At 37.8% G+C, this 15652-nt stretch overlaps 1 protein-coding gene across 5 annotated transcripts in view; it reads left to right on the top strand.

Moving 5' to 3' along the window:
• HIPK3 (homeodomain interacting protein kinase 3) overlaps positions 1 to 15652 on the top strand; it is a 66069-nt gene that overhangs the window by 38517 nt on the left and 11900 nt on the right. For all 5 annotated transcript variants that reach the window (XM_015631030.2, XM_015631032.3, XM_015631031.3 and 2 more), the window contains exons 3-8: positions 6707 to 6830; positions 9926 to 10045; positions 11712 to 11798; positions 12665 to 12849; positions 13625 to 13784; positions 14171 to 14294. In XM_015631030.2, coding sequence (XP_015486516.1) covers positions 6707 to 6830; positions 9926 to 10045; positions 11712 to 11798; positions 12665 to 12849; positions 13625 to 13784; positions 14171 to 14294 — 800 coding nt within the window. The remainder of the gene's footprint in view (positions 1 to 6706; positions 6831 to 9925; positions 10046 to 11711; positions 11799 to 12664; positions 12850 to 13624; positions 13785 to 14170; positions 14295 to 15652) is intronic.

Genomic DNA, 15652 nt, shown 5'->3' with positions numbered 1-15652 from the left:
TTATTTGAGGGAGTTACCTAGGATTTAATTTTTTGTCTCATTTAATTTCTTGTTGAATTTTCTTTTCCCCCTTCAGTTGTGAGCCATAAGTTCTAAAGATTTTTTTTTTTAAGGGATTCTTTTTCTAAGTAGCCACTTATGTGGGCTGCTTTCGAGATAAGATTTTGAAATCCTTCTCTAGAGCAGATCAAGGTTCAAAGTTAAACTGGCAGCTGCATGGCAATATTCTGTATTATATATATAAAAATATATATTTAATCACTGGGAAGCTGTGAGGGGAAGTAGCTATTTTCTAGCTATTGAGCACACAATAGCTATTGAGTTATATTCATTTTATTAGACAAAAATGAGGTTTTATCATTTTGGGAGTAGAAAAACTCATACTGTGGCCATAGGATTTTACAGGAGATACAGTGACTGAGCTTGATTTCTCTGTGTCTTCACTACCACTTCCCATGTAACCAAACTCTTTCAAAGGAGGAGTGAAACTAGGAATGAGGGGGTAACTTCCCATATCAGCTTGACCATAATTATTCTCACTGTATTTTAAGGTGTGTGGTGACATAACCTTGAATTGCAGACCGTGGTGGGATTGAGTCTTTCCTGCTACATCAAAGATAAAGGTGCCCCTATCCAGCTTAGCTAACATTTCCTCAGTCTGTGTCTGATCACTTATATTTTTGATTTCCAAGTCCTCTTGCATGGTTAGAGTTTAAAAAACAATACCCCCCCATCAGAGTTTGCTATTTATGTACTTCCTAATGCCTAATCATAAAAGAGTTCAAAGAACCCTAGAGAACTACAAAAGCCAGGAGTGTGAATGTAAATGTAGAATTCAGTTTTTCATTATTGATTTGCAGCAGTGTTCCTGTTCCTTCCAAAGAATAGGGAGGAAGGCTCATTGTCTGGATTTGTGTGCCACACCTGAATTTCAAAGATCAAATGTGTGTTAGCACATGATACTTCCAATCTGCTTTCTGACATCTCAGTTGGCTTAAAAGCAAGAGAATCAACTGTAAAAGTGTTCTCAGGAAGTGCAGCTGAGTGATTTTTTTATGTGTAACACAACTATTTTAAAGATGCCTATAAATTTTATTGATATAATTCTTACTTTAACCAAATGACAAGTAACAATTATTTCCATGAGGAAGATTGTAGAGACTAGAAGATTGTAGTTTGGATTTGCTTGGGTAACTCGTATATTTGTGCAAGAATAGTGATTTTGAGATGCACACATGTTCTCAGATCAGCAGTCTGTGTGTTCTGGTCTTTAGGAGAGAGAATTTACTGTAGCACAAGGTTGCACTTCAGTGTCTTCTGATGCAATTTTCTTACAGCTCTACACAAGTGATGGCTGTTTTTGTTCTACATGCATTCATGTATAATCTAGAACCCCTGTGGATATTTTCCTGTCTATTCATTCTTAAATACTCCTAATATTTTTTCTATCTCAACAGTGACCTGTGATTCTGAGAGTAATTATAATTCTGGCTTTAAAAATCCACTTTTATATTTACATCAGTCTTTATCTCAAAGTGGGTGGGGGGTTCCTTGGTCTTCTAGAGTGAGGCAGGGCATTAGAAACACCTGTCTGTTTCTCTTCCCTTATTTATTATATAATTTGAGTAATGTTACTGATCATTCATTCTTCCCTGAAGCTTTATAGTTCTAACCAGGGTTTCTCCTTGTACCCAAATCTCTTCAAGTCTTTATTTATTTATTGTTCTTTTCTGCGTCTTTTCTATTTGATGTATCCTTTTTCAGATGGGGGTGACCAAAACTGAACCCAGAATTCAAAAGTGAGCACACACTATTCAAGGTGAGGGAATATCACTAGTTTTATATAAGACATAATATTTTTTTATATGTCTTTGTCCTTGAAAAATAAATACTGATGTCCTGATTATTTTTGCTCCCAATTGTAAAATATTTTTCTTGACTAATCTGTAGAGTTATCTAGATTTTTTATGGAAAAGTTGGTTAATTTATAACATAATTTCTTCTGAGTAATTAATGAATATGGTACATTAATTTTCACTATGGTTTTCTATACACCATGTATGCTCTACTTCCTGTTGTTGTATTGATTTAATTGCATATTTGAAATTCCTTCCAAACACCACCATGAATCCACTATAGAGCAAACTGATCTTCATATCCTTCATCATTTCCAGGTTTTGTCATTACATGGCTCCTTCCCATTCCATCCTTCAGATTACTGAAGTGTACTTGCCTGGGAGTTTTTTCTGGGCATTGCCACCTTGATTTTGCTCCCTCCAGCCAAGAGTCTTTCCTTTGTTCTTGCAGATCTATGAAGGAAAGTTTGCATTGCTCCACATGGTAAAGCTGAAGAGAGGGAATTGTACATGAGAAAACTCATCAGAATTCCCATTGCCATCTCTCATTAATTCACTGCATCTGATCCTTCTCTTAGGCCTCCTTTCTTTGGGGGAAGAACTGCACATCTCACAACCCAAATGTGGTTATTCCTCTCAGAGGGAAATGTTTGCATTGTGCTCATGTTGGCAGCAGGGGGAAGGAGGTGTTCTCAGGCTGGTAATCTGTTTTACTTTAACTCTTGCAAATTGGATTCATTTACATGAGTTCTCCATACCAGGACTTTCACCAGCTCATTAAAAAAAAAAATAAAAAATTTAACATCCCACCCTTTTGATGGCTTCCTTGCATGAGTATTTCTTATCATGGTGACATTGTGTTTGTCCAGAGTAGGTAATTATTGGGCACTGTCAGCACAGACAGAGGTAAACAGAGGTAATAAAGTTGGAGGGCAGGAAGGCTCTTTCTATACTCCCCACTCTGGAGAGTGGTCAGTAAATAAATCAGTGCTTTGATCAGCAGTCCATACACTGACCCTCCTACACTGCCAGGAAAGGAGAAATAAAAATTTCTCATCTTTAGTCTCATTTCCTTGATCTCTCAGGGGTTATGTGCAGCGTGGCTGTGTTATAGGACCTTCAGTGGGAATATATTTGATAAATTATTCTCACATTTAACTGAATTTTTTTGTGAAAGTACAGTTCTGGGAAGCTGCTTATTGTTTTGTGCTGTTCTTCAGTTGTTACTTTGTACAGTGACTGAGTTTTGGCTTTTTCATGTAACTTCTGTTCTAAATTGGATTTCTAACCAGTGGTTTCTAGGTAATGGTCATCTGAAATGGTTTGGCTTCTTACAGATTTTTTTTATGATTTTTTTTTTGTGGTGTGGGTAATTCTTGCTCTTCATTCTTTGTTCCCCCAATGTCAGGGTTGGAAGAAATTTTCTATTACTATGCCACAGTTTTGATTTTTTTTCAGCAAGTTTTTGCTTGGGGTTTGTTTTTTGTTTTTATTTTAATCCTCCATCAAGGAACTATCTAATTTTTCTTCAAATTTGTTTATTTTTTTTGCTTTATTCCAAGCTGGCTAACATGCTGAAGCTAAACTATTTTATGAAATATTCTGGTTTTTGAACAGTGAATGGAACAAACTGTGTGATTTCTTTCCTCACAAGCTTACAAAACTTACAGGATAGCATAAGTATTTATGGTCTGTGATGTAGTAAATAGAAATGTGACTATCCATACAAACAGCTGAAGCAAATATTCACTTGTGTCTTTCATATTTTCAGATCTTTCTAATTGCAAAGTCTAAGTTGTGCTGTTTTATGATGTTTTTAATTAAAGTGTAACTAACAATGATAATTAAAATAGGTGCTTTCTCTATAAAATCTTGCTTTTAATTAAAATACATTTAAGTAAGATTCAATGTCCTTAAGAAATTTAGAAAGTCCTGGTGTTTTCCTTGTTGATATCTTGGTCTGGGCTAGCAGGTGCTGTTTGCTGAGGTGACTGTGGTATCTTCTGGTGCCCTGAGCATCCTGTGATCTGCAGGAAAAACCAAGCAGGACTTTGTGTGTGTGGTGCTGTTCTGAGAGAGAGAAGCACTAAGTTACACTGCTTTTTGAGTGTCTGGAGTTGCTACCACTCTCATGACTATGGTTGTAGTTAGGAAAGGGAATACCTTCCTTCTGAAGTGCATGGTGAAATATTCCTTACAGGAGAAAGCTGTGGATCATCTTAAAAATAAAAATTGAAGAATGCTTCTCTCCAGTTTAACACTTTTCTCTCCAGTTCTCCAGCCGGATTTTTAACAGGAGGATTAAAAGAAGGAGAAACAGAAGCAGGTGTTTTTGAGCATGGCATTAACAAACTTTCATTTAACAAAAATATTTGAGCTGGTTAAGAGCACTCCAAAGATAACCAAACTCAGTTACAGTTCTCATGAAACTTAATTCACTGTGAGAAAATTGCTCCATTTTAAGGACTAACACGAGATGTGGTAGGCAAAATTGAGCAGCAGCTCTTCATCTTCCTCTCTTCAAGCTGTCCTGAAAATGTTTTTTGTTCCCTGTGCTGCAGGATGGTGCAGGGAGCTGTGCTCAGGAGCACATTTATTTCCTCTCCCTTCCTGGATGGTAGGTCTGGTGTTGGCAAGAGAGGAGCGCTTCTCCTCTCCTGAAATACCTCCCCTTTCCTTAGACTTACTTATTAGTGCTTTTCTTTGTGGAAAAACTAACAGATTACTGCATTTTGAAATGCAGCAAGCATTCCTTTCTTGTTGTTTCTTTTGGCATTGTTCCTACCCCCATCCTTCTTTTGTGACCCCGTCTCTCCGAGGGGACGCGCGACAGACCGACGGACTGCGGCTATTTTTGTACGGCGCACATATTAACCATTGAGTAAACCTAAGAGGTTTTCCAGAGCTTATTTTAGCAGGAGCATTTGTTAAAGCCCCTGTATCCATAGGCTGTGTGTATATTCATTAGTTATTCAGGGCTGTAACATAATACAACAAAAGGAAGTGTATTTTAACACAGATCTGTAACAACCATAGGCAGACTGGCACCCAGCCAGCGGGGGAAGGCAGACGTTTCTCGATGCTATTTCTGTCTTGTGGCATCCAGAGATATTGAATTGATTTCTTGGATAACAAAACTAGCTAAGACTTACTGCAGTGTCACGATCCTGCATTGTAAAAACACGTTTGTTTGATCCCCAGAAGTTTATTGTAGTCAAATCTTTGGAGGCAGCTGGAAAACTGAGCCTCTCCAGTTTCACTGCTGGTCTGACAAGATTTAGCCTTTGTAAAATCACATCCAAAATGGTTTGTGGCAAGGATGGGGAGAACTGAAGTGCTAGTGTGAATGGAAAATACATAATTATTTAACAGAATATCCTGTCCTATAGATTTTGTTATCCACAGAAATTGTTGGATTTTCCCTGTGGCAGAAGCCTGAGTGGCTTCAGTGGTCAGAGATGGGGCAGAGCATTGGGAGTCCTTTCCCTGGTGGTGAATGTGCATCCTTGGAGCTTGAAATATGTCCATGTTCAGATTCTACCAACTGCCCCTTGTGAAAATGGATGGAAGTGCTTTGGCTCTAGGGCTGCTCTACAGCTATAAGACAACTTCTCTGTCCCAATGTAGCATAAAACCAGGAATGTGTTCCCAATAGAGTACCTGTCAGTAATTTAAGTATTTAGATGAAGGTAAATGTCAGAGGAGAATGAGATATGTAGGTATTTACTATGATCAGAGTCTGTTTTGTGTGTGGAATGTCAATAGACTAAGCCAGGATGTGCTGAAGCACAAGATTTGTGAGCTTTTACCCAGGTGAGAAATCCCATGTTGCCTGGTCAGTTGGATACTCCTGTTCTGCCCAGCTGCAATGGGAATTACCCTCTTGGTTTTTTTTCCTTTTTGTTTTTTACCCTTCCTACTGTTCTGTGACATGTTAAGTGAACTACAGATTATCTCCTTTAAAAGTAGATCCCTTTATAGTGTGATGCTTTAAATGATACTTTACATCTCTAGGTGTATTTCCTTGTTAGAATGCAGATATGAATAAATTCTTTTTCCTTTTGTTAATAGCTTGAATGAGTTGGGAGGGAAGGTTTTAAAAGGATAAATCCAATGGAAATGGATATTTGTGAAATGCTTGAGTTCCATTCAACATGAACAGAAATGTTAAAAGCCCCTTCAGCAGCTGTGTCAATACCAATTTTTCTGGTTCTTGAGTGCAGACATAAATTCAGATGGTATTGGTTAAATAATTCACATTTGTTTTAGGTGAAAAATAACACCTGCTCTGTTCAGCAACTGCAGTGCTTTCATTTAAGTGATTTAAATATTGATCACATTCAACTGATTTGAGTACATTAAGGGATTTGCAATTGTGTAATTAAATAGATATTTTTAATTGCTTTAATTGTACTGTACAGTTGAGAAGTGTGCAAGTGGATTTTCAGATAAAACTTCTAGTTGGGTTTTTTTGTTTTGAGATAAAAGACTAATGCATTTGGAATATAGTTACAGACATATGACATTGAGTGGGTAACTCATTTGAGAAATACTGGAGGAAAGGCAAAAGTTCTGCCTCTGGGACATTGTTTTCCAGGCATATCAGTTATTTTCATGTACATAGCAAACTTGTACTTTTAGGAAAAAAAAAAATAAAAATCTTGGAGGTGCAAAATATCACCACAGGTTACTTAGATAAATAAAAATGCAATTTCTGATGCTGTGATTTTATTGAAATAAACATCAATACCCAGATTTTTTTTTTGTCTTGTTTTTTTTGTCATGTTGGATTGTTGAATGACCTTTCTTCCCCAAGGAGAAAAACTTCAGTAACCATGTTTAATTTGCAGAGCACCAGAGATCATACTGGGATTGCCGTTTTGTGAAGCCATAGACATGTGGTCGTTAGGGTGTGTGATTGCAGAGCTGTTTCTTGGATGGCCACTGTACCCAGGAGCACTGGAATATGACCAGGTAGTAGAATAAATTTCACAAGCATATGCACACTTAAGGATTTCAAATGTTTAAATGCAGAGTTTTAATCATAACCCCTATTGTGCAGCATTCCTGTAAGTCTGTTCTGTGCTTTTATTAAAATTATTGATTGTCCTAGAAACATAAATCTTGATTCTGAACCAGACTGTATATTGTGCTGCTTATTTTGAATGAAATTTCCATTTGTTACTCCTCCCTCCATCTTACAAAGTAGTTTTTGGTACTGAAGCTGCTTTTCCTGATGGCAACCAAAGTTTGCAGCTACCATCATTGCATTATAATCTCTCTTTCATTTGCCATGAACAGGGTTGACTCTGGAATGTCTATTCAGATGTCAGGATTAATTGTGTTCTGAATACTTTGTGATGCTTTCTGGAAACCCAACAAAGCTCGAGGATTTGAGGGCCTGTACTTCATGAGGAACGAGAATGAGCTGTCACAATCACACTGTAGATAGGCAGGGGTAAAGCTTGGAGCTCTTGAAGCTCTGCCTTTGCTTTGTTGGAGTTTTCAGCTACTGACACCATCAACATTAGTGAGCAAACTCAATAAAAACCCCACCTTCTTTCTAATGAAAGATGTAGAATGTTTTTATTTTAAACACTTAGAAAATAACGTGGAATTTGGGAGGAATGCATTCAGCATCCTGACTATGCCCACCTGGTTTTAAACTTTGCAAATGAGCCAATCTCTTGAAAACCCCAGAAGGAACAGCCCTGGCTTCTTGCTAAGTTCTAATCTTTGATTCAGCATTTAGTTCAGAGGATGTTGAGGTTGTTCAGATCCTGCTCATGGAGTGGGCTTTTGGCTCCCTGCACTTACAGATCACACCTACCTTTCTGAAAACTTGTTTGTTAGAAGCATTTTCAGGGGATAAATTAATTTTGTGTTGATGTTGGTAATGTTTTTCAGTTTCCTTCATTTACACAAAACAGAGGGAAAGTTCATAATTATTATTTCACCTGGAAAGTGAGCTACAAAGGGAATGTGGGTTGATGCTTTGATGCATTTAGAAGACCTTTTTGCAGACTATTGCTATTAAAATGGAAAATAAAAGAGGAAACATCTAACAACCCATTTAATTCACTATTCTTTTTTAAGGATAGAGTGAAGGCATTTGTTTTTTTTTTTTTTGGAAAGAATCTATAATGCTCTCTCAAAAAATTCCAAGAACTCAGTTAATTTATTTACTTTTTACATATTATTGAAGTTTGCTGAAGTCTCAGTTCCTAACTCATCTAGAAACTTGCCTGATCCTCATGTTGGAGCAGTCATGGTGGAAAAGGGGCTACAGCCTCCTCTGCACCAACAGGAATTACCTTGAACTCACTTTAACCAGGCTCATAACTGTGCTACAGCAGGTCTGAAAAACTTGCTTTGGAGAAACCAGATTCAGGGTTTTTCTCACTATCCATGAGTGCAGCAGGAGTAGGAGATAAGGGTTTCCAAGGGAATTCCTGTCCTGCTACGTGGTGTGTGTCACTGAGTAAAAAAACTGGCTTTGTGCTGCATTTCCCCCCTGTCCCCTGCTCTGTAGCAACCAACAGTGGCCCTTGAAAGGGGAGCTCTCAGTTCTTCCATTCATTTGTGGTTAGAAGCAGTAACAGCTGTATTTCTCAGTGGAAAACAGCCCTGTCTTCTGAGCTTTAATGCTCATTAGAAACAGGCACAGGTGCTGAACTGCTGCACTTTTAAATGAATGCACTGTCTTTCTTCCCCCTCTACTTTTTAAGACCATTTGTTTTCTGAGGACATTATAAATGATCTAGAAATATTTCTGGTCAGAGTAGGATTCTCCTTGCTCCCTGAGGTAGGGAATTATGGAAGATACTAAACCAGAAGTTGGCAGCATTGTGTTTAGTTCTTCCCCACTTGGGTCTGTCACTTTTCAGCATGTTCCTTTTATTCTCTACTCCCCATCAGTTTTTCTCCTCTCAGGTGTTGCCAGCTGTCAAGTCCTTTCTCTTTCATAGACTTTATCTTCACATCTTTCAGTTTCTGATTTGGTGTATTTGGCCAGTCTCTCCTTTTGATTTTTCCCTTTCTTCTCTTTTACTCCTTGGCTGCTCCTCCTTTTCCTTGGCTGGCTCAGCCCAGCAGTCCCTCTGTGGTGTGGGACCCTGCCCTTCAGAAGTTCAACCCTGGCTGCTGGAAAATGTACCCTCTCCATCCTGACCTGCAACAAGCTTGGTTTTCAATTATTTCCAATTATTGTTCCAATTCCAAAGTAGTTTTTAATTTTGAAAGCAGTACTGCTCCTGGGATAACTGCCCCCTTGTAGAGTGAGTTAACATTGTATGCACAGTAGTTAAAACACATCATGTTTCAGCAGATTTATGCTGAAGCCTTCAAAATTAACTTTTCTAGGAAATCAATCACCAACTATGATAGGGAGTGCAAAATGCATAGTAAATCATCTTCTAAAATAATGCATCTTGATCATTGCAGAGCAAAGTTTCTTTCAGGCATAAAGCCACTCCATCCCAATCACACTCAGTAGATTTTCTTGGACAACACCACTGTCTTTTGCTGCCTGCAGCTTGTACAGGCACTCCCTTTCCACATGGAATGTTTCCTTGAAATTCAGGTGTGTCAGCTGTGTAAAAGACTGATACACTGGAAACAGCAAACAGGAAGGATTTTTATTAAGTTACATAATGAGAACATGCAAAAAAAAATAAAAACCATCAGAGTTCTGTAAGCAAATGAAGCACTCCTACTGATTTTCCTGTCTAGAATTAAAAAAATACATTTAGAATTTGAGTGGGTTGAGGAGGTAACAGAAGCCACTCTCCCCAGCTCCTCGTTGCTGTGACCCAACCTAAAAAACTTGCTTATATAGGTCACTTGAGAGGTTTGTTTATGTGTGGCTTTCTCTAGAGATGGAGACAGCAGCACCAAGTGCTCAGGGTTAGGTTTCTCCCCTCTGTAAGGTGTAGCTGTCAAACTGTGATACTATGAGAATGGTTCATTTTATCATTTTTTAAATGAAATTACAAGTCTTTAACTGTGTGAGGATCACATTGTGAAAACAAGAGGTAAATTATTTTCCCTGTTCTATTTTTTCCCCTCAGATTCGTTACATTTCACAGACTCAAGGTTTGCCAGGAGAGCAGTTGTTAAGCATGGGAACGAAAACTGCAAGATTTTTCTGTAGAGAAACGGATGCACCATATTCTAGTTGGAGATTAAAGGTAAACAGTGTAATGTGGTAGAAAACAGCACAACATTTTGTGAGCAGAGAAGCCAGGATTCACTATGAGACTGTTGTCTCCCTGGTGCATCTCCTGTGGTTTTTACCAGTTCCTGCTCTTTATCCCTTCCATTTTTCCTGTTCCCCAAGGTGCAGCTGCCAGGCTGTGCTGTGGCCAGTGTGTGGCTGCCAGGTGGGGAATTCAAATTAAGCCTAAATGCACTAAATGAGTGGGTTTGTTCTGTTTTGTTCTCTTTCTTGCTCGGTCGCTGCTTTTCAGTTCATGTCAGGAATTTGTCTCTGAGGCCCACGCTGCTCTATCAACATTTGTCCTCAACTGGCTTCAGGATCAGAAGTTCTTAGGAGAAAAAGGAGATTAAGAAGTAACATGGCTGTGTACAGCTCACTTCTTTTAGATCTCCTGCTAAAACAGCCTTTGTTGGCTGAAAGCTGCAATACAGCGAGTGCAGACAAAGTTAAAACAAAATGTGCTTTTTTACGTTCTGCACACCTTGATTTCCCTAAACAACAATTGCACTCAGGCCACTAGCAGAGCTTTTGCTTCCTACACAAATAATTTACCTTTTAAAAATTGTGTTGTTTCATGGCCCAACTTCCCTGGGTTTACAGAGGTCTCAGGAAGCATTTGGGGTTGACAGAAGATCTCTGCAGCACCAAGCAGCTGCCCAGCTCCCAGCACGAGTTGCATAAGTCCCCCCAGCAAGTTGGTAAATCCCCAGCAGCTCTGGGCAGGGGCTGCACTGGGGTTATGTAAGATTTCTCCAATTACACCAGCCTGGCTAATCCCACACTCTGCTTTCTCAAGCATTTGGTCTCTAGGTGACACTTTACATCTGGCTTCTCCGTTTTGGAGCGAGTTCTTGGTGCAAACTGCCCTCCCCAGTTCCAGGAGCTCTTTGTTACCTTGCAGAGGTTAATTAGGAGTTTTGATATGGACTGTTGCTCATTATTTGCAGTTTTTGCAATAGTTCATTCTGGAAACTTTTCTGTAATCTGTGTGTTGAAAGCTTTTTCCCTAAAGTACCCACCTTTGTCTCTTGCAGCGCCAGCCTACTGCTGCTGTCTGTGTTGATGAGGGAAAACTGGTGACAGAAAGTACTATACCAATTCATAAACAGTTCATTCAAGGGTGTTTTTATTTCATACTTAAGTCTTTAAAATATTAACACCACTTGTTGTGTATGTGGAGGAATAAAAGTATAAAAAAAAGACAAAGAAGTCAAAGGGATACTGCCTGGTATTTGTTTTATTTCTTTCACAGCGATGTGATGTTGCTGCTGCTTCGGGTTTAAGGTCTGAGTTTAAGGAAATTGGTAAAATAAAATCATAGAAAAGCTGTGATACATAAAAATATCAGAGTTTCATTAAACTGCTCTGTGCTAGGCTTTCAGCACTTCCTGTGTGATTCATAGACTATTGTTTCAGTCCAATACTGTGATATGTCAGATGTAAAATATTGTAGTTACTGTCTTTTGATTTAGAGAATGAAAGTAGCCAGTAAAGCAGCATAAAAATATATAACTGATATTATTTGAGAAAAAAATAATGTTTTTTAGGTCAATAAATACATCAAGTTACTTTATGGTTATAGATGACCTTTACTGACAGATTCTAAACTCAGCTTTCCTTTTCTTTTTATTTTTGAGACATTGGAAGAACACGAGGCAGAAACAGGTATGAAGTCTAAAGAGGCCAGAAAGTATATTTTCAACAGTTTGGATGATATAGTGCATGTGAGTATTAAACCCTTCTTCCTCTGCAGAAGGAATGTGTGGGAATGACTGGTGATTTTAAAACATTTCACTGGTTTTGAAAGGAATGCCTTTTAGAATATTATTTATCATATATCAGTCATATTCATTCTTCTCTGCTGCTCTGAGGAAAATGTCTGCCTGTGTCAGCCCTTTGAGCTTTTAGTAGAGATCTTCCTTTTCCATTGCTTGTGTTAAAAAGTGGAATTTGTCCTTGTGGTGGGGGAACCCTTGAATTTTGTGTAAAATGTATACTTTCTCTTCTACCTTATCTGCCACTGTGGCAAAGAATAAACAAATAATGCATATGGAACCTGTTTATTGCATGGTTTCAAGTATCATTCTGTTATCTTAACAATATAATTCTAAGTATAGTTTTTTTTTTAAATTTTGTTTTTAAAAACATAACTGTTTCTTCACTTTTCTTTAGTTTTATACCTCTAGTCAATGAGAAAAGGCAATTTTTTGTTGCCTTTCATATCCTGAAAAAAAGGATCAAATCTTGTTGCAAGGTTGGCATTAATACATGCTTGAAATTGTTTTTTGAAGATTAACTCTGTAGTTTGAGTTAGACCATGATCTTTATTGCAAATCTTACTTCTTAAATTCCAAATCCCAGACTGCAATAAAGCCTACAGCATTTTTTAACTGGGGAGGTTGCAAGGGGGGAATGGTGTGCATGCCTAAAAAAACCACCAATTCCAAGCCAGCTGTTTTGAGATAAGACAAATCCACCGTACCCCATGTGATAAAAATGCTGAATATCAATATTTAATAGCAGAAAACAATACCAGAAGGAGTTAAACTAATATGCATATCTTCTGTCTGCCTGTTTTGTTGGATGCCAGGTGAACATGGTGATGGATTTGGAAGGAAGTGACCTGTTGGCAGAGAAGGCAGATAGGAGGGAATTTGTCAGTCTGTTGAAGAAAATGTTGCTTATTGATGCTGATTTAAGAATCACTCCAGCTGAGACCCTGAACCATTCTTTTGTTACCATGAAGCACCTCCTCGATTTTCCTCATAGCAACCAGTATGTAACATAGAAATCTCTGTTGTTGCAATTCGTTTGGATAAAAGTGTTGTTTCTCCTGCTGTCAGAGAGAAAAAACAACAACTCTTTCATCATTTTTGCAGTGTCTTAGAAAATTCTTTCAAGTGCTTGCAGTATTAGATACATCTAGTGGGTCAAGGAAACTGTTTGAATAACTTTGTTTTTCTCAGAAAGTAAAAGAGCAATGGATTTCTAAGTTGTTTTTATGCTTGATTGTTACAATTCCAGCACTGCGGAAACTTGGGCGTGATTTTTGGAAGTGTGAGGAGCCCTAGTTCCTGTCAGACATTGGGGGCTGGGGTAGGCATTTCCTCTTGAGGTTAACATCTCAGATACTTCCTTTCATCTATTGATTCATGTGGAGTATACTGAAAGTTTTCTTGCAGTTCTGGAGTTGTGTGTTTCACCATGGATTTCCTAAAGTTGCAAGCATTTCACTGAAAAAGCAAGCTTTATCCACCTATTTAATTTCCTGTCTTTCCTGATTGTACACAGCTGTTAGAAAATGGTGTTAGATGCAAGGAGAAGGAAACAGCAGCAGTGTTTTTATTGAATTTAAAATATGCATCACAGAGGCTTGATGTGACCATAGTAACAGCAGTGTTTCTGTTTTTCTACCTGTGTGGATGATCCCATTCTTGTGAAACTGGGAAATATGGGGTTTGAATTTTTCCTTTTGTTTTGGGGTATCATTTTTTTTACCTTTAACAACATGAAATGATGATTAAAGCAACTCATTTTCTGATTCTGATAGGGTGAAATCCTGCTTTCATATCATGGATATTTGCAAATGCCGATCAAACCTGTATGATTTAAGCAATTGCAATAAGACATCACTTATGAGATCAGTTGCCTCAGGCAGTGCAGCCAACCTGACTGCAAGCTTCACCAAAATTGGTCCAGTAAGAAGTCAGGTAAAAGAAATTATTCATGTTTTTCTTGGTTTGGTTTGGTTTTCTTTTATTTTGTTTTAACTAGAAGTTCAGTTAATGTAGCTTTTCTACTTAATTTAATAATTGAAAAGATGACATCTGTTAAGTGGTAAAACCTTCTGTCTTTCACTCTCTTTTTTTCCTAATGTTTTCTTAAACAAGTCATTTAGAATATATTTCAAATTAAGTTACAAGCTGGGATTGCCAGTGCTGTATTCTGGTGCCCTCCAGTGGCCCAAAATGGATTTGAAATATTCATTCTTAGAAGTTGTTTTAGTTATTTACTGTATAAAGTAGTGGGACAAGTGCATGAGAGATGTAGATTGACAGTCACAATAACGTTGCCTGTGTTGAATCTGTTCCCATAGGCATTAACTGCATCTGCCCACTCAGTTCTGCACCAAGGGATTCCACTGCAGGCAGGAACTGCTCAGTTTGGTTGCAGTGATGTTTTCCAGCAAGCATTGATTATATGTCCTCCAGCTATTCAAGGTATATTTATCTGTAATTGTCACAGCTCCTAAAATATGAGTGTTACTGGCTGGCTGTTAGCAATATTTGAGTTTTCTGTTATTATCCACTTAAGGTTTATATTTAAACCAACTGAATTATGTCATTAAAAATCAGTGTGTGAGTCAGATGCAGATACATTGCACCTCTCTGAAAGAAACAGCAAATCAGCACCTGCAGAAAATGATATAAGCAATCCAGAGCCCATCTTCATATGCTCATGTACATATATAAATTTACGTCTTGGCTAAAATAGGAGAAAAAAGTGTGAAAGGAGAAGCAATGAGGAGGGAGTTGTGAAGTAAAATTTGAGAGGAAACAGGAAAGATGAAGGGAGTATCGGTGTCTTATCCTAATAATAATCATTTATGGAAATGGGAAGGTGGTTATAGTGTTTGCTTATTAACTTAGCTTGATTATAGTTTTTGTTCCAAAGATGTAATTTATTTGTCTTGGTGATGTTCAGCTTCATGTTGAGATTAGGTCTTGAAGTTATGGAATTTATAGGGAGTAGTTTTTTTTTAAGAATGACCTTAGTTTTCCCTCTGCATTTTAAAGTTTGAGAAATCACACTAGATGCATTCTGAAATGAAACAAACCAAAAATATTCAACCTAAACTTAAAACCCAGGAAGTCTTAATCTCTACAGATAAAGACAGATACAGCAGACTTTATCAGTAATGTTATTTGTGGCAGCTGCAACTACCTTGGGTTCCAGAAACTCAGGAAAGGTCTGAGTATTCACCAGGCAGTGTCATGTAAAGCTGCTTCACACAGTTAGTTACTTAAATTGTGTATGTTCTTTACACAATGACATGCTCCATAATAAAAAACCCCTATTGTTTTCATTATTCCCAGATGAATAAAGTGATTTATAGAAAAGGAAACAGTACAGGCAGACACTTTATCTGTGGTTTGTATACTGTATTCTTAATATGATGATAACTTTCCAAATTTAAATTTTGCTACAGCTGAAGTGAAGGGGATATATTGTTTTCATCACATAGGTGATGAGTTGCTGGCACAGATGAAAAGGGGATATTAATGGTATCTGGCATTGCTTCAAAGTCTCCCAGCTTGGCTGCTCTGTGGAATATCTGGAGTGCTAAAACTCTCTGCTTCTGTCAGAGCTAAGATGTTGCTCTTCTAGATGGCTGTGGGGAAAAAAAAGCAGTCAAATGCATTTCAAAATGAAAAGCTTTGAAGTGCGTGGTTATAACTCAGTGTTGTGTTATGACATGAGAGAATTACATCAGATGAAAACTTTCTTTCATCCTGTACTGTAAAGATTAAAAAAAGACTCAACCAAAACACTTACAAACTTTAGTGTAGTAATTCTT

Source organism: Parus major, chromosome 5, assembly GCF_001522545.3.
Source record: "Parus major isolate Abel chromosome 5, Parus_major1.1, whole genome shotgun sequence".
Classification (NCBI taxonomy): Eukaryota; Metazoa; Chordata; class Aves; order Passeriformes; family Paridae; genus Parus; species Parus major.
This window is presented reverse-complemented; position numbering and strand designations above follow the sequence as displayed.